The following is a 19,141-nucleotide window of genomic DNA, read 5'->3' as shown; positions in this document are numbered from 1 at the left end:
CATAGAGATGTCACCATCATTTCCAGAGAGCTGAACACTGTAATATGAGGCGTTCAAAACACATATTACACCGCTGTCACCCAAGTATTTAATTTCATCTGTTTAAAGGTGACATTTTATACCTCCAGGTATGAGTGTGATTAGCTATTACAAGCCGTTTGGAAAACCTGCCTCTTCTAACATCACAAGTGGGCGTGTCCACCTCGAGGTGCACTGGATAGATCAGTCTGCCAGCCTGCCCAGCGGACTGTAGCAATCGTTGCTCATCCGTCATACAACTAGAAGGCCACTTGTATTGTCAGAAGAGGCAGATTTGTGTTGTTTTGGCTAATCCCACTCACACCTGAATGAAGAATGACTGCCACCTGGTGTTTGTTTCGATGGATTGACTCTGGATTTTCTCTTAGCAGGATTGGGTGAAAATCCACACAAATGACTCACTTTTGCAGATTTTCTCCCTCTCTGTCTCTCTGTCCCCTTCTCTTCTCTCCCTCTTGTGTGTTTGCTTACTGTTACCTATGTCTCTCTCTCTCTCTCTCTCTCTCTCTCTCTCTCTCTCTCTCTCTATGTCTCTCTCTCTCTCCCCACTTCTTTTTCTTCTTCTTCTTCTTCTTCTTCTTCCTCCCTCCCTCCCTCTCCCTCCCTCCCTCCCTCCCTCCCTCTCCCTCCCTCCTCCTCCAGAGAGGAGCTGCGCCTCCTTCGGGAGGAGCTGAACGAGGAGCATGAGGCGGAGAAGCAGGCCGTGTTGGGACAGCTGTCCCAGCAGAAGGAGCTGGAGGTGATGGCCGCCCGGGAGAGCTGGCAGAGGAAGGTGGAGGACCTGCTGGAGCAGGTAGACACACTCACTCACTCACTCACTCACACACACACGTGTGCGCGAGAGCACGTGCGCGAAGCACGTAAGCGCACATGCAAACACCAGCACACGTATGAACGCAAACACACACACACACACACATACACATATGCGTACACGCAAACATGAACCTGCCCACATATAAGCACACACGCACCAACGCACGTGCACACATCTGCACATACACACACACACACACGCACAGGCACAGGCACATAAGCATACACACACAGACATGCACGCGCAAGCATGCTAAACAGACACACACACTTTCACACAGGCACAGGATAATAAGCGCACACACACCCACAAACACACATGCACGCGTGGAGGTGGAAACACACATGCGCAAACAAGCAGTAGCATACACACAAACACCCACACAAACACACATGCAAGCATATTAAGACACACGTGATCGCAAGTTCAAGCACGCGCACACGCACGCACGTGCACAAACACACATGTATGAACACACACACACATGCAAACATGAACCTGCCCACATATAAATACACACACCAACGCACGCGCACACACACAAACACACACATAGACACACGCAGACACACACACAGATACACACACACACACACAGACCAACGCATACACTCACACACACAGACCAACACACGCGCACACACACACACACACACACACACACACACACACACACACACACACACACACACACACAACCCCTGGGATGAACCGTAACACAGGTACTGGTATTGCTGCGGTCCTTTCAGCTTCATACAATATCTTTTTCATTTCGTTGGCCGTTTGATGTGCAAGCAGATATCCAGATCAGTCCAGATCAGCCTCAACTACGACCTAAAAAAACCTAAACTTCAGCCTCAACTTTAGCCTTAACATTAGCCTCGACACAAGCCCCACCATTAGCCTCAATAGTAGCCTCAATAGTAGCCTCAACATTAGCCTCACAGTAGCCTCAACATCAGCCTCAACCTTAGCCTCAATATTAGCCTCAACCTTAGCCTTAACATTAGCCTGAACATTATTCTCCACATAAGGCCTTAACAGTAGCCTTTTTAGCATTAGCATCAACATAAGCCTCAACAGTAGCCTAAACAGTGTGTGTGTGTGTGTGTGTGTGTGTCATCACAGTGAAGTTTCATCACAGTGATTGATTTTCCCCTTTGATGTTTTATTGAATTCATTTATTTGATTTATTCAAGGAAGGAATGCTTCAAAGTGTGTGTCTTTGCATGTTTATTTAGTGTGCGATTATGAACCTAGGCATGATGCCTCACACAAGTTTGTCTTTGCATAGGTTAGGGTAAGATTGAGTGTGTTTAGTAATGTTCCCTTAACCTTATTACAATCAGTGAAAGAGATATACAACTTTTACATTTATATACCTGAAATGACACAGATACATATATAAATATAATATATACATAAAATAACAATATTATATTAATGTGTTTACAATATATGACAACAAAATCATAAAACTTTTGGGTAACATTTATCTAACTGACATGACAATGAAACATACAGGATATACACTAATCTATAATAATAATACTATTATATTAATGTGTTTATAAAATATGACTACAAAATCGACAAAATCATAAAACTTGTGGGTTACATTTATCTAGCCGAAATGACACAGACACATACAAGATAAACGCTTATATATTAAAATTATAATAAAATTTGTATGTATATACACAATATATGACAACAAATCGACAAAATCATACAACTTTTAGATTTAATTCATTAAATCCAGCGGAAATGACACAGACACATACAGGATATACGTTAATATATAGAAATAATATTATATTAATGTGTTTACAATATATGACAACAAATCAACAAAATCATACAACTCTTAGATGACCTTTATCAAGCTGAAATGACGCAGACACATACAAGATATACCTTAATGTATAAAAATAATATTATATTCATGAATTTACAAAATATGACAACAAATCAACAAATTCATGCAACTTTAAGATTACATTTATCTAAAGAGAGTCAAAGACAAACGCTAATATACAATTGTAGCGGGTTCCAATGAATATGAGCAGGCAGAGGTGTCGTCCCTCAGCGGGAGATCGTTTTTATTGTCTTTTAACGAAAAACACAAATACTCGAACTATAACAAAAAGGGTCCGTTCCGAGTCGTCTCTTGTGGATTGGGGTATATTCCACTTGCTCGGGATCTCGGGGGTCCGTTCGCTCCGGGGTTTCCTTCCTCACTACCACACAAAGCAGGCACATAAGTACACCCTCCCTGATTGGCCTGAGTGCAGACACCTGCTCACCACCAGGTCCAATCCCCCCAGCCGATCCCGTGCACTCCCAACCTGTCCATACTCCCCCTGCAGGCCAGACGTTGCACGTCCCCCCACAACAATATATAACTAATATTATCAAAATGGTAATAATATATGACAACAAACTGACAAAGATCTAAAAAATTACTTTTAACCATCTGAAAAGACTCAGACAAATACAAGATATAGGCTAAAATACAATATATGAACAATATTACATCAAAATAGTAATAATGTATGACAAAAAACTGACCAAGATGTACAACATGTCACAACTACATTACATAAACTCAAACATAACACAACATGAATAATACAAACGACGTGGCGTTTGTTTTATGGAACGCTTCCTTCTGAAGGACGATTCTACTTTGTGGTACTCCCATTGCCCCTAGCGACGGAGTGTCCCAGCAGGATAATCTCACATCCGTCGCCGACAGCGACACATAATGCTGGGTTCTTATCTGGTTTCTGAAAGTGGGGGCTGCGTCCTTCACTGTCTAATGTGGATGTTTAGCTCAGTCAAAAGGGGCCATGAGTCTGTGAGCGTTATGCTTGCTAATTATTTGTGTGTGTGTGTGTGTGTGTGCGTGTGTGGTGTGTGTGTTTTTCTATGTGTGTGTTTCTATGTGTGTGTCTCCCTGTGTGTGTCTGTGTGTGTGTCTCCCTGTGTGTGTGGGTTTGTGGGTGTGTGTGTGTGTGGTGTGCTGAGAGTGAGTGAGTGAGTGCTTGTGTATCATGATGTGGTGTCTCCGTGTGTGTGTTTCTATGTTTGTGTGTGTGTGTGTGCGTCTGTGTTTCAGTTTTGTTGCGGGGATGTGAATATTTAATGTGTGTTTTCAAGCCGACTTCCGTTCATTTAATTTTTATTCTATTTGTGTTTATTTTTGTTTATTTGAAAGTGACAATGCACATGAATTGAAGTCTTTTGTGCCAGATAGCAAAAAAGGCAAATTTCATCTGTAGTCCATTGGCAGGTCAACACATCATCACGTTACAATAATAAGAAAGAATGCACGAAGGTGCACACATATAAACACGCACACACTCACCATTACACGTATAAACACACACACACCATTACATGTATAAACACACACACACACTCACACACACGCAAGCACCCACAACTGCACACACACACACACACACACACAGACACACACACACACACAAAGGCAAGCACATGCACTTGCACAAGTATGAACACACACACACACAAACATGAACCTGCACACATATAAATACGCACACACACACACACACACAGGAAGGATACAAAGCAAAAAATAACAAAGAGAGAAAAGAGGCATGAAAAATAAAAACTGAGTACAGAACAAAGAGAGTGGGGAAGTCCAGGATGTATTTTACATGCACCACCACCTCTCCCTCCCTCCTCTGGTGGGGTGGAGTGTGTCTCTGCTTGTGACTGACTGGCGGATGCTCCTCTGTCGACAGATCTCCCTGCTGAAGCAGTCCCTGGAGCTCCAGCTCTCCCAGTCCCAGGCGGCTCTCCAGCAGCTGCAGTCCCAGTTCAACCAGGAGAGGGAGCAGCTGAGCCAACAACTCAAAGGTAAGCTCTGTTAACAGGCGTTGGTTAGCCTGGAGTCAGTCAGAATGGTGTCGGTTACTATTGAGCCGGTTAGCCTTGAGTCAGTTAGTCAAGTCAGTTGTTAGTTAGCAGGCGTTGGTTAGCATTGGAGTCGGTACGTAGGCGTTGGTTAGCATTGGAGTCGCTTAGCGTTGAATCAGTTAGCGTGGGGTCAGTTATCTCGAGTCAGTTAGCTAGAGGCAGATAGCCTGGAGTCAGTTAGCTAGAGTAAGTTAACCTGGAGTTGGCTAGCCTGGAGAAGGTTAGCATGGAGTCAGTTAGCCTGGAGTCAGCTAGCCCGGATTACGCTAGCCTGGAGTCATTTAGCATGGACTCAGTTAGCATTTAGTCAGTTAGCTTGGAGTCAATTAGCTGGATTCTGTTAGCAGGACTTGGTTAGCCTGGAGTCAGCTAGCCTGGTGTCAGCTAGCCTGGAGTCTGTTAGCCTGGTGTCAGCTAGCCTGGAATCTGCTAGCCTGGAGTCAGTTAGCCTGGAGTCAGTTAGCCTGTAGTCAGTTCACCTGGAGTCAGTTAGATTGAGTAAATTAGGCTGGAGTTGGTCAGAATTGAGTCGACTAGTTTGAGTCGGTTAGTATTGACTCAGTTAGCTGGAGTCAGTAAGTATGAAGTCAGTTATCTGGAGTCAGTTAGCCTGGACTAAGTTATATGGAGTCAGTTAGTTGAACTGAGTAAATGTAAATGATAAGCATTCTTCTTATTTTCGTGTCTTTTAAGCTGGTTGGTTATATGACAGTTTCCCATTTCTTTACACAGTCCTTTGTGGTTTTGTTGAACACTGCGAGATCCTTTGAGCTGCCCTGGTTGGGTAGTAGGTTGCAGACAAGGCAGTGCTGCATTGCATGGTCCTCTTCTCCACATTCACAGGTGCTTTGGCCAGTTTCACAGCACCATCTGTCCATGGCAGCTTTTGATAATGATGAGCATTTACAGAACCACATATTATTTATATTTTATATTAACTATGTTCAATAAATCGTCTCTTAATGAGCTATTGAGGTTCTATGTGTGTGTGTGTGTGTGTGTCTGGTGTCTGTGTGTGTGTGTGTGTGTGTGTGTGTGTGTGTGCAGAGCTCCAGCGGGAGCACCAGAGGAGGGAACACCGGCTGCAGGAGGCTCACTGCTGCGCCCTGAGCACCATGGAAGAGGCCCGGCAGCACCAGATCATGGTACACACACACACACACACACACACACACACACACACACACACACACACACACACACACACACACACACACACACAGACCAGATCATGGTACACACACACTCACGCACACACACATAGAGACACCAGTTCATGGTACACACACACACTCTCTCTCTCTCTCTCGCTCTCACCCACGCACTCACTCACACACTCACCAGGTCATGGTCCAGTCGTAAAAACAACATGAAAGCACAAAAGTTCAAACCACTCCCTGCTTCTCCCAAAGGCCCTGGAGGAGCGGCTGAAGCAGGAGCAGCGGGAGGAGGTGCAGGCGCTGAAGGAGGCGCACCGGCGCACGCTGGAGATCCTGAGGCAGCAATCAGAGCAGGAGCTGCAGACGCTTCGCTACGAGCTAGAGGACGAGGGAAAGGCCATGCTGGGTGAGGAGGAGGAGAAGGAGAGAAGGGAGGAGGAGGAGGAGAGAGGGGAGGAGGGAGGGGAGGGAGAGGAGGAGGAGGAGGAGGAGAGAGGGGAGGAGGAGGAGGAGAGAGGGGGGGAGGAGGAGGAGAGAAGGGAGGAGGAGGAGGAGAGAAGGGAGGAGGAGGAGGAGGAGGAGGAGGAGGAGGGGAGGAGGAGGAGGAGAGAGGGGAGGAAGAGGAGGAGAGAGGGGGGGAGGAGAAGGAGAGAAGGGAGGAGGAGAGAGGAGAGAGGGGAGGAGTTGAGAGGGGGGGAGGGAGGAGGAGAGAAGGGAGGAGGAGGAGAGAGGGGGGGAGGAGGAGGAGACAGGGGAGGAGGATTTTATTGTTTTAATGATCTCTCTCTCTCTTTATCTGTCTCTCCCCCTCTCTCCCCCCTCTCCCCCCCCCACTCCCCCATCCCTCACCCCCCCTCCCTCTCCCCTCCCTGCCCCTTGAATCTCCTCCCCTGCTTCTCCATCCCTCCCCCCCCACCCCCCTTCCCCTCCCCTCCTCTCCCCTCCTCTCCCCCCCTCCCACCCCTAGCCTCCCTGCGCTCGGAGCTGAACCACCTCCACGCCACGGCGGTGGAGCACCTGAAGCAGATTCACCTGAAGGAGAACAGTGTGGCCAAGAAGGAGCTGGAAAACACCCTACACCACAGCCACGAGCAGGTACTACTACTACTGCTACTACTATAATACTACTAGTATACTACTAGCTGGAAAACACCCTACACCACAGCCACGAGCAGGTACTACTACTACTACTACTACTACTAGTATACTACTAGCTGGAAAACACCCTACACCACAGCCACGAGCAGGTACTACTACTAATACTACTACTATAATACTACTAGTATACTACTAGCTGAAAAACACCCTACACCACAGCCACGAGCAGGTACTACTACTACTACTACTACTATAATACTACTAGTATACTACTAGCTGGAAAACACCCTACACCACAGCCACGAGCAGGTACTACTACTACTACTACTACTACTAGTATACTACTAGCTGGAAAACACCCTACACCACAGCCACGAGCAGGTACTACTACTAATACTACTACTATAATACTACTAGTATACTACTAGCTGGAAAACACCCTACACCACAGCCACGAGCAGGTACTACTACTACTACTACTACTATAATACTACTAGTGTACTACTAGCTGGAAAACACCCTACACCACAGCCATGAGCAGGTACTACTACTACTACTTCTACTATAATACTACTAGTATACTACTAGTATACTACTAGCTGGAAAACACCCTCCACCACAGCCACGAGCAGGTACTACTACTACTACTACTCCTACTACTATAATACTACTAGTATACTACTAGCTGGAAAACACCCTACACCACAGCCACGAGCAGGTACTACTACTAATACTACTACTATAATACTACTAGTATACTACTAGCTGGAAAACACCCTACACCACAGCCACGAGCAGGTACTACTACTAATACTACTACTATAATACTACTAGTATACTACTAGCTGGAAAACACCCTACACCACAGCCACGAGCAGGTACTACTACTACTACTACTACTATAATACTACTAGTGTACTACTAGCTGGAAAACACCCTACACCACAGCCATGAGCAGGTACTACTACTACTACTTCTACTATAATACTACTAGTATACTACTAGTATACTACTAGCTGGAAAACACCCTCCACCACAGCCACGAGCAGGTACTACTACTACTACTACTCCTACTACTATAATACTACTAGTATACTACTAGCTGGAAAACACCCTACACCACAGCCACGAGCAGGTACTACTACTAATACTACTACTATAATACTACTAGTATACTACTAGCTGGAAAACACCCTACACCACAGCCACGAGCAGGTACTACTACTACTACTACTACTATAATACTACTAGTATACTACTAGCTGGAAAACACCCTACACCACAGCCATGAGCAGGTACTACTACTACTACTTCTACTATAATACTACTAGTATACTACTAGTATACTACTAGCTGGAAAACACCCTCCACCACAGCCACGAGCAGGTACTACTACTACTACTACTCCTACTACTATAATACTACTAGTATACTACTAGCTGGAAAACACCCTACACCACAGCCACGAGCAGGTACTACTACTAATACTACTACTATAATACTACTAGTATACTACTAGCTGGAAAACACCCTACACCACAGCCACGAGCAGGTACTACTACTACTACTACTACTATAATACTACTAGTATACTACTAGCTGGAAAACACCCTACACCACAGCCACGAGCAGGTACTACTACTACTACTACTACTACTAGTATACTACTAGCTGGAAAACACCCTACACCACAGCCACGAGCAGGTACTACTACTAATACTACTACTATAATACTACTAGTATACTACTAGCTGGAAAACACCCTACACCACAGCCACGAGCAGGTACTACTACTACTACTACTACTATAATACTACTAGTGTACTACTAGCTGGAAAACACCCTACACCACAGCCATGAGCAGGTACTACTACTACTACTTCTACTATAATACTACTAGTATACTACTAGTATACTACTAGCTGGAAAACACCCTCCACCACAGCCACGAGCAGGTACTACTACTACTACTACTCCTACTACTATAATACTACTAGTATACTACTAGCTGGAAAACACCCTACACCACAGCCACGAGCAGGTACTACTACTACCCTACTCTCGCTATACTACTGTAGTACTATACTACTACTGTCCACAGTGTGGCCAAGAAAGAGCTGGACAACACGCTGCACCACAGCCACTAGCAGGTACTACACCTTTACTGCTACTACTATACTACTACTATAGTACTACTGCTAACGTACAGCTAACTAGACCAAACGCTGCACAACAGCCAGGAGCAGGTACTACTTTACCACTATACTACCACTATACTACTACTATACTGGTAGTACGATACTACTACTATACTACCACTATACTACTACTATACTGGTAGTACAATACTACTACTAAACTACTATACTACCACTATACCATGACTACTGCTACACTACCACTACTATACTACTACTATACTATGACTACTGCTACACTATACTACTACTAAACTACTATACTACCACTATACTCCTGCTTAAGTCTGTCCGCCCCCCCTCCCATCAGGAGCAAGAGCTGCTAGGCCGCATCTCGGCACTGCAGGGCGACGTGTGTAGCCGTAGCAACCGCATCACAGCGCTGGACCACGAGATCCACTCGCTGAACCAGACCATCGACACACTGACCCGGGAGCTGGAGCTCAAGGGCAAGGAGGTGCTGAGGGTCCGCAGCGAGAGCAGCCACCAGATCAGGTGGGTCTCTCTCTCTCTCTCTCTCTCTCTCTCTAATTTGTAACTTCATTGTCAAAGTTCAATGACATTAACACGAGGCACGAGCCATATAATGTTAAACTAATTAACATTATATTTTCTATAATTATTATATAACGGCTCCATATTTCTCCTCCGCCGTCCGGTTTGAACTGCAGCTGTCAGGGTTGCTAGGTGACTGAAGCGGCGCGTCGTCACGCAAGGTAAAGGTTGTTAACGGCTTGTTACGCAAACTTGAAATGCTCCGTAGGGCAGACCATCTCATTTAAAAACGTCGTTCGGCCTTTGGCCCGGCCTTCACGGTCTACGAAGGCCACACCTTCATAGACCGCGTCCTTCAAAGGATGCGTCCCCTGAATTCTGATATCTACTCACTGGCTGTGAAGACACAGCCAGTGAGTAGATATCTCTCTCGGAGGCCCCGTCCACACGAAGCCGATTTTTGGGTGAAACCGCATAAGTCTTCTGTGTTTCGGCCGACCGACAAGACGGAGCCGGCGAATCCGGTGCCCGAAACCGCACATTTCTGAAACCAGCCTCCGAGGGGGCCTGAAACCCAAACGATGACGTCATAAGCCCCCCACCAGCTGGGGGACGAGCTTTAAATTAAGCCCCTTGATGAATTTAATTACTAACTGTACATTAAAAAGTATTTATGCTCAATTTAAAAGGTTGAATCTCCTCGTGACTGAATGTTTGTATACAGCGGCAGGCTGTATGCGCGCAGGCTTGATGCGCTCCACTTTTTCTGTGGAGAACCAGCGCCTTGAATATTTACTACAGCGTTTCTTCAGCTCGATGCGGTTTTGCAATGACTCCGTCTTTACGGAGGTATTCCTGAACCGCGTAAAACGAAACCGGATTGTTTTCGCCCGTTTCGGCTCCGTGTGGACGGTGTCTAAGTGCGTGTGGTTTAACTTGCTGACCACTGATTGGTCAACGAACAACAGATGTGCAGCCCCAGAGTCCAATCAGACTCCGACCAGGTGAGGCTGCTGAGACCAGACAGCATCAACATGTGACTGCTGCTGCTGGCGAGAGAGTAACTGGAGCTTTGTGGGAAAACTAAAATGTGTGTGTGTGTGTGTGTGTGTGTGTGTGGGTGTGTGTGTGTGTGTACCTTGATTTGGGGGGGTGTGTGTGTACCTTGATCGTGTGTGTGTATACCATGATCTGATGTTTTTGTGTGTGTGTGTGTGTGTGTGTGTGTGTGGACATTAGATGTTACAGGTCGATCTCAACAGTGTTCTGATGACTTGCCTGCCTGTCTGTGTGAATTCACTCTTTCTCTCTCTCCCTTTCTGAGTTTATGTGTCTCACCCTCTCTCTGCCTGTGTGTGTCCATGTCTCACTCGCTCTCTGCCTGTGTGTGTCCATGTCTCACTCGCTCTCTGCCTGTGTGTGTCCATGTCTCACCCTCTCTCTGCATGTGTGTGTCCATGTCTCACTCTCTCTCCCTGTGTGTCCATGTCTCACTCTCTCTCTCCCTGTGTGTGTCCATCAGTGGCGGCTCGTGATCAAAAATGTTGGTGGGGCACAGTAATAGACAGTAATCCCCCCCCCCCCCCGATAATTTTTTTTTAATTTCATAGATTTGATTTCCTGTACTCTGGTGCATTTTGGGGATGGCCACTACCTATTTACCTACTATTCATTCAGATTCATAGACTACATCCTGACTTGCAGGGCCTGGACAAGCTTACACTGCATAAACAGACCTACTTTGTGGCCATTCCACCAGCCATTGCTATTTGACCCATTGTTGTTATTCTGATAATGAGACAAATCATGATCACTGTCCTATAGCTTCCATTTTTTGTGAGTCTCAATGTCTGCTTCAAATGCAGTTAGAAATATGGGCCAGTTGCTTCATTTTGTTTATATGCCACAGGCCGAAAGACTAAATTAATATGTAACTTACTTGCTCCTTTTAAGTATAACATTGTTTGGGGAGTCCAATTCCTCCACTGAAAAGGGTGGAAAGTGCTTACAACTCTCTGATAGTTAGCGAATCTCTTCTCTACATTTAGTTGTGTTGCGCAAATGCTGCTGAGGGAGGTAGCCTATTTGAATGATTCACTGAATTGTCCAACCATGTCGTGATAACAAAAAAGAAAAGCGATTCCATTGGCATGGAGCGCACACTGGTGCGACCCGAGGGCGAATTTTCTTGTGCCAATGAAAAGCTGTCTCTGCTTGATAGACAGCAAAAGGTTAGCGAGCTTACATTGACTCCAACGTGGCCGGCGCCCCTGACTTGGAGGAGGGCTTTATTTCTAATGATCAATAACTAGCCTAGCCCAAATCATTGACGTTCAGACGCATTTAAATGGTTGCTGGCAGTGACAAGTATATCACACTATTAAATGAGGAAAAACGCTATGTATTTTTGTTGATTTATTTCGTATTGATAATAGATGATTAATAGTTGGCAGATATATTCAAGTGAATATTTCACGGAGGGGCGGCGCTCTATTGACCCACCGCCACTGGTGTCCATGTCTCAACCTCTCTCTCCCTCTTCCTCTCTGTGTCTTACTCTCTCTCCTGGATGTGTCTCTCTCACCCCTTCTCTCTCTCTCTCCCTCTCTCTCTCTCTCTCTCTCTCTCTCTCTCTCTCCTCTCTCTCTCTCTCTCACCCCTTCTCTCTCTCTCTCCCTCTCTCTCTCTCTCTCTCTCTCTCTCACCCCTTCTCTCTCTCTCTCCCTCTCTCTCTCCTCTCTCTCTCTCCTCTCTCTCTCTCTCTCACCCCTTCTCTCTCTCTCTCTCTCTCTCTCTCTCTCTCTCTCTCTCTCTCTCTCTCTCTCTCTCTCTCTCTCTCTCTCTCTCTCTCTCTCTCTCTCTCTCTCTCTCTCTCTCTCCCCCCCCCCCAGGGCCCATGAGCAGGACCTGGGTAAGAGACATGAGCGTGAGCTGGGGGAGCTGAGTGGGGCCCACCACCGGGAGACACACATCATGCTGGCTGACTTCAACAAGGCCCAGGAGGCCCTGAAGGACAAGATCTCCGCCCTCCAGATACTGTGAGTTATCATATAGATCTATAGATATAGATAGTGTAGGCTGAGTTATCATATAGATCTATAGATATAGATAGTGTAGGCTGAGTTATCATATAGATCTATAGATATAGATAGTGTAGGCTGAGTTATCATATAGATCTATAGATATAAGTAGTGTAGGCTGAGTTATCATATAGATCTATAGATATAAGTAGTGTAGGCTGAGTTATCATATAGATCTATAGATATAGACTCTGTAGGCTGAATTATCATATAGATCTATAGATATAGATAGTGTAGGCTGGGTTATCATATAGATTTTTATATATATATATATATATATATATATATATATAGATACTGTAGGCTGAGTTATCATATAGATATAGATACTGTAGGCTGAAATAATACTATATATATGTAGATATATACTGTAGGCTGAGTAACCTTCAATGTGGAGAAATATTATATATAAATTAGGTATACAATATCTATAAATATCTATATAGATATATATACCGTATGCTTGCTTACCTACAATATAAAGATATATGTATGTATTTATATCTATATTTATTTATTATATATATTTACACATTTAGTTATTTATTTATATATTATTTAATATATATAATTTTTTATTTATATATAATTATATATATATATATTATATATATATGGAATATTTCCAAATATACATACCCTAATATATATTTTGTTTATTATATTATATATACATATTTACAGACACATTTTATTTATGATTGATATTGATTGATGAACAGTTGGTATTATTCCGAGTGTGAAGCAGACCTGGCTGAAACGCTGCCACCTAGGCGTCTGACGTTGGTACTGCAGGCCACAACACACCCTTTAACAGTGTGTGTCCACCTGCCCTGTTCCTCGACCGTACCCCCGCCCCTCCACCTCAGCTAGCTTCAAAATAGCTTCCCCTTACAGTACGTACGTGTGTGTGCATGTGTATGTGTTTGTGTTTGTGCCTGTGTGTGTGTGTGTGTGTGTGTGTGTGTGTATCTGTTTATGTGTGTGCCTGCGTGCGTCTCTCTGTCTGTCCCTCCCTCCCAGGCTCGAAGGCACGGAGGACAAGTTCCGGAACCGCGAGAGCCGCCCGGAGGACCTGGCCGCGATCGCCGAGCTGCGCGCCATGGTTACGGAGCGAGAGACGCTGGTCAAGAAGTTAGTGGTGCGTAGAGACACTACCGGGCGCAGGCACAGGTGGGACGGGTACAATGCCGAATAAGAGGGAGCACAGGGCCCCCCCCCCCCCTCCCACCTACCACCCACCTCCACGTAGCCTCAGCTAACCAGGGATGCCAGACAGCTAGCCGCAGCTAACGGAGCTAGCCGGAACTAACGTAAGCTAGCGGAAGCTCACGTAAGCTAGCTAGCGTCACACGCACCCCCTTTTCAGGAAGTAGTGTAACCAACACCCCCCTCTCTCTTTTTTCTCTCCCCCCTCCCTCCTCGCTCTTACTCTCTCACCCTTTCTCGCAATTTAATTTCGTTTTTTTTTGTCTCTTTTTTTGTCTTTTTGCCTCTCTCTCTCTCTTTCTCTTGGTCTCTCTCTCTCTCTCCCACTCTCTTGGTTTTGGTGTCATTTGACTCATTAATATGGTAAAAACTTTTTTTTTCTCAACAATCCATTTTAATAATCCAAAACTGGTATAATAATGTGTTTCATTTCGATTTTTATTTCATTTTTTGTCTTGTATCATTTTAAAGATGTTTTGTCACCCATCCAAGACACGTCAGGTTGTAATACAAACCTTTTTCTATAAAGCTTTTCCTAAGTTTTGTTTTTTTATTATTTATACCCAAAGTAAAGGACACCATTTTAATTCCTCAACACTCTTTGCTACACCCGTTTACCTGATGAAACGTTTACAGTCCTCACTTGCACCAATCACAACGGGAAACACCTGCAATCCTCATCCCCCATTGGCTGAATGACCTAAGGCATATTTTACATCACAGCAAAAATGCAAATTAATTCAATAAAGTTCTTCTTCTAATTTGCTACATTGCTCCACCTACGGCCAACCTCATTGTTTTATTAATTAAATTCACCTGTAATAGGATCCTTAAAGGTGACATATTATACCACCAGGTGTGAGTGTGATTAGCCCTTACAAGCCGTTCTGAAAATCTACCTCTAGTGACATCACAAGTAGCAGTGTCCACCTATTAAAGGGCCTTTATTAAATATTATACCACCGGGTGTGAGTGTGAGTAGCCATTACAAGCCCTTTGAAATACTGCCTAATTGGAAACGCCCACTTGTGATGTCACTAAAGCACGTGAAAAGGCAGGTTTTCTAAACGGCTTGTAACGGCAAATCACACTCACACCTGGCGGTATAATTGGGGACCTTTTAGATGATTGTTGTTATTTTTGCTTGATCTAGAGACAACTAAAAGAAAACGAAGGCTGAAAGTGACAAATAAGTCTAAAACTAATACCGTCTGTCTGGCCGAGTTTTCAAAAAACTATTTTTAGATGCAAGGTTTTACAAAGCCGTCCTGAAGTCACAATGTTTGGTCTGGAGCTGGGGAGGAATTGATGCGTTTAACGTCTTCCTCTCCCTTGTGTCACTTTACACTTAAGGCTTAGTTACGGTTCCACGTTGACGCAATGCAAGGGGGTCTACGGACCCGTTACGTCCTTAAGGACCCTTCTTGCGTACACCGCAAGGGTCTGACGTGCGCCTTCCAAAAATTATAGCCTTGAGTCCAGGCGACACAGAAGCAAGGGCTGTGATTGGTCCGCTCACTAAAACCTGACGCAGAACCAGCTTCACGCAAGCGTCGAAGTGTCTGCGTGGTCATTGCGTTGCGTCGATGTGGAACAATGACTGAGCCTTTAGAAGAGGCGTTTACATGCACTGCCATTGTTTTCTAACCTTATTATACAAAAAGACGGACTGTGTTGCATCGATTTATGTTACATGGAAATTCAGTTGAGCCATCACTCATTTGAAATCACTTTCATAATGATTCATCGCTGTGCATCACATATCATCAACTTTTTCATTGCACTTTTGGTAGTTGTAGTTTTTCTTTTAAATGTATGTATGTGTGAATAAGTGCCACAAAAGATAGGGTTAGGGTGATAAAGACACAAGTTCTGTCTTTTTAGAAAAAACACAATAAAAAATGCACGGACGTAACTATTTTGACCAGTTGTTTATATATGCAATACACTGTTATTTTTATACTTAAAAAAGCAAATCCTATGTGTTCATGTTTTAACAAATACTGTCAGACTTTTTATGAATTGGGACAACTTGTCTAAAAAAAAAAAGTTCTCATTAAAACACACATGCTGAAACTATCTGCCTTTACGACATCATTATTTCAGGGTTATGTATTTGACGCTGAATGTTTTCCAAATGCAATATGTTAGAACTACCAACAAAGCAATAATATCGCTCTCCATTTTTGGCTATACCCTAAACAAAACTAAACTCCCACATGAACAATTATGTTACTTGAATTAGTTTGAAGTATTTACAATTAGGCCTAAGTGTACTGTTAGGTGTGTGCTAATTAAATAGCTAAGTCTAAGCATATTTCATAATAACAGTCTCACGATGAAAGTGGTCTTGCAATGAGTCTGCAAAACCGCACTATTCCTGATCTGAAGGCTCGCTAACCACCATGCTACTCATACCCAGAGCTTTGCAGTGAAATGCGTCCTAATATTATATCTCTCTTGCTAGCGTTTCCATTGTCTATAAAGAAATTGGGGTTTTAAAGACGGCACATACAAATATTAGCTCTACCAATTCAGCAGCGACGTCAGACTTCCATTTTGAGCTTACTGTAAGCATAGCATTGAAGGAGAACCGTTTCATGCTTGAATGCTACGCTAGCTATCCTAAGATCACCAGCTGTCTAAGTATGTTTGTTTCTTAGTCCATTCAAACATTTAACTCAACAGGCTACTTTAAAAAAAATGGAACATGATGAATGTTAAGTGATAAATGTCCCATATTACACCATCAGGTGTGACTGTGATTAGCCGCTAAAGGCCATTTTGAAAATCTGTCTCTTCTGACATCACAAGTGGGCGTGTCCACCTAGATGTGCGCTGGATAGATCAGTCTACCAGCCTACCCAGTGGACTGAAGCAAACGTTGCTAATCTGTCCTTCATACATCTTGGGGGACACGTCCACTTGTGATGTCACTTGCGGCAATTTTTTCAAATGGCTTGTATCAGCTAATCACACTCACACCTGGTGGCATAAATTGTCACCCTTTAAAGTATTACAACTAAAGTTTGTGCGTTGTGCATGCAAAGTGCTCAATGTGTTAGATGTGTGTACGCTTTAAAGAAACGTTTGACGTAACTTGGTGAGCAAACTAGCAAATAAAAAACTCAAAAGTTTCCTAAAAACAAACTGTTTTCTGCTAGGATGACAAGAAGTTCTACCAGCTGGAGTTGGTCAACAGAGAGACAGGCTTCAGCAAAGTGTTTAACTCCAGTGCCAACGTTGGTGTGATCAACCCACTGGTCAAGGTGAGCCTCCGTCTAGACACCTGCTAGCTAGCTCTGGTCCCTCTGTTTCCTCTAGAGGTAGGTGACCGTCTCTACCTTCAGAAGAAACATAGATATATATACTGACTAGATATCGCCTGAACATATGTCAGACGTGTGTTCGTGGTAATGATATACAGAAAGTTCAAGATCGATTTTTTTTTTTTTTTTTTTTTTTGTTACCATCATTACCACAAACACATGTCTGACGTATGTCAAAAAAATCAACCCGCGGCAAGATGGCTTATTAAATGTGATATCTAGTCAGTATATTTATCTATGGATGCTAGCTAGCTAGCTCTGGTCCCTCCAGAGGTTGGTGACCGTCCCTTCCATGAGCTGAATGCTAATAGGTGTTGTATGAGCACTGGGAATACCCTGTTTCATCACCAGGTTGGATGTTATCTAGATGTGACTAACTAGATCAGCAGGTAGGAAGATAACACCTGAGGGTAAAACAAGGGCCTAAAATACTGTTAAAATATAAAATACCGTTACCACCTTTAAAGGGGACATATTATACCACCAGGTGTGAGTGTGATTCGCCTTACAAGCCGTTTCGAAAATCTGGACTGAAGTAAACGTTGCTCATCTATCCAGCACAGATCTAGGTTTACACGCCCACTAGTGATTTCATATGGGGCAGATTTTCGAAACGGCTTGTAAAGCTAATCACACTCACACCTGGTGGTATAATATGTCTCCTTTAAGGAAACAAATGTATCTCCTCGGAAATACCTTTTTTGTTGTGGTTGTGCTTCATTAAACATCACAACACAAATTGATTAGAATAGCGACTGATTGATGTTGATATTCCGGTTAGCCGGTCAGCTGGGTATGCTAACATAGAATAGCTTTGAATAGCTGTTGATAGACATTAAGCTGTTGGTCACAAGCAGGTGCCAGAACGCAGCAGAATACTCCAAGGTAAACTTTGTTTGGTTGCATGTTGGTATTACGTCATGTCATAATTTAGGTAGCAGAAAGAGAGGGATTCATTCAACAACTATCAATCGCTATGGTAAGACTAGCTAGCTAGCTATTGGACTTTGACTTTATCTGCCAAGATCAACTTCACTTCTAAGAGACTGTAAATGTGGACGTACAGACCAGATGTATTATGTCGGAATGTTATAATAATTCAAGTAACATTTCTACAACCAGGCTATACTGAAAGGAAATCCCCAAATGCTGACTACTATTTCCTAAGGGAGATTTTTCTAAGGTAGTTTTTTTCTTGCCCTCCTTTGGGCTGGGGTCAGGGAATTGTCATCAATATTTGGCCTGTTGAGCCCTTTAAGACAGTACCAGTGGTTAAATTCAATTATATGATATTATAAGATATTCAATTAAATCGAATTGAATCCACCTTTTTTCCCCTTTTCTTAGCCTTCCTGAAGCTATGAACATGTCCTCAACAACCGACCAATCAGAGGAGGGGCATGGAGAAAGAAATGAAGAAATACCAGTAAAACAGAAACAGGCGATTCTTGCACCACTGCACTCTCCAACAAAAAACAAACCGATGAGTCAAAAGACGTGTGTTCAGACAGACTGCTAGTTTAAAGGTCCCATATTATACCACCAGTGTGATCAGCCGTTACAAGCCGTTTTGAAAATCGGCCTCTTTTGCCATCACAAGTGGCGTGTCCACATAGATGTATGACGGATAGATGAGCAATGTTTGCTACAGTCCACTGAGTAGGCTGGTAGACATATAGATAGATATATCCAGCACACATCTAGGTGGACAAGCCCACTTTTGATGTCACTAAAACACAGCAAAAGGCAGATTTTCATAACGGCT

At 43.9% G+C, this 19,141-nt stretch overlaps 1 protein-coding gene across 1 annotated transcript in view; it reads left to right on the top strand.

Moving 5' to 3' along the window:
• Nucleotides 1–18,803, top strand: part of LOC307076433 (protein FAM184A-like) — a 44,397-nt gene extending 25,594 nt beyond the window's left edge. The window contains exons 14-23 of the mRNA XM_079737436.1: nt 682–832; nt 4,633–4,747; nt 5,855–5,952; nt 6,220–6,373; nt 6,935–7,062; nt 9,574–9,758; nt 12,650–12,796; nt 13,862–13,979; nt 17,212–17,316; nt 18,724–18,803. Coding sequence (XP_079593562.1) covers nt 682–832; nt 4,633–4,747; nt 5,855–5,952; nt 6,220–6,373; nt 6,935–7,062; nt 9,574–9,758; nt 12,650–12,796; nt 13,862–13,979; nt 17,212–17,316; nt 18,724–18,732 — 1,210 coding nt within the window. The 3' untranslated portion in view covers nt 18,733–18,803. The remainder of the gene's footprint in view (nt 1–681; nt 833–4,632; nt 4,748–5,854; nt 5,953–6,219; nt 6,374–6,934; nt 7,063–9,573; nt 9,759–12,649; nt 12,797–13,861; nt 13,980–17,211; nt 17,317–18,723) is intronic.
• Nucleotides 18,804–19,141: the final 338 nt, after the last annotated feature.

The sequence above is a fragment of the Pollachius pollachius genome, assembly GCF_949987615.1.
Source record: "Pollachius pollachius genome assembly, chromosome: 6".
NCBI lineage: Eukaryota > Metazoa > Chordata > Actinopteri > Gadiformes > Gadidae > Pollachius > Pollachius pollachius.
This window is presented reverse-complemented; position numbering and strand designations above follow the sequence as displayed.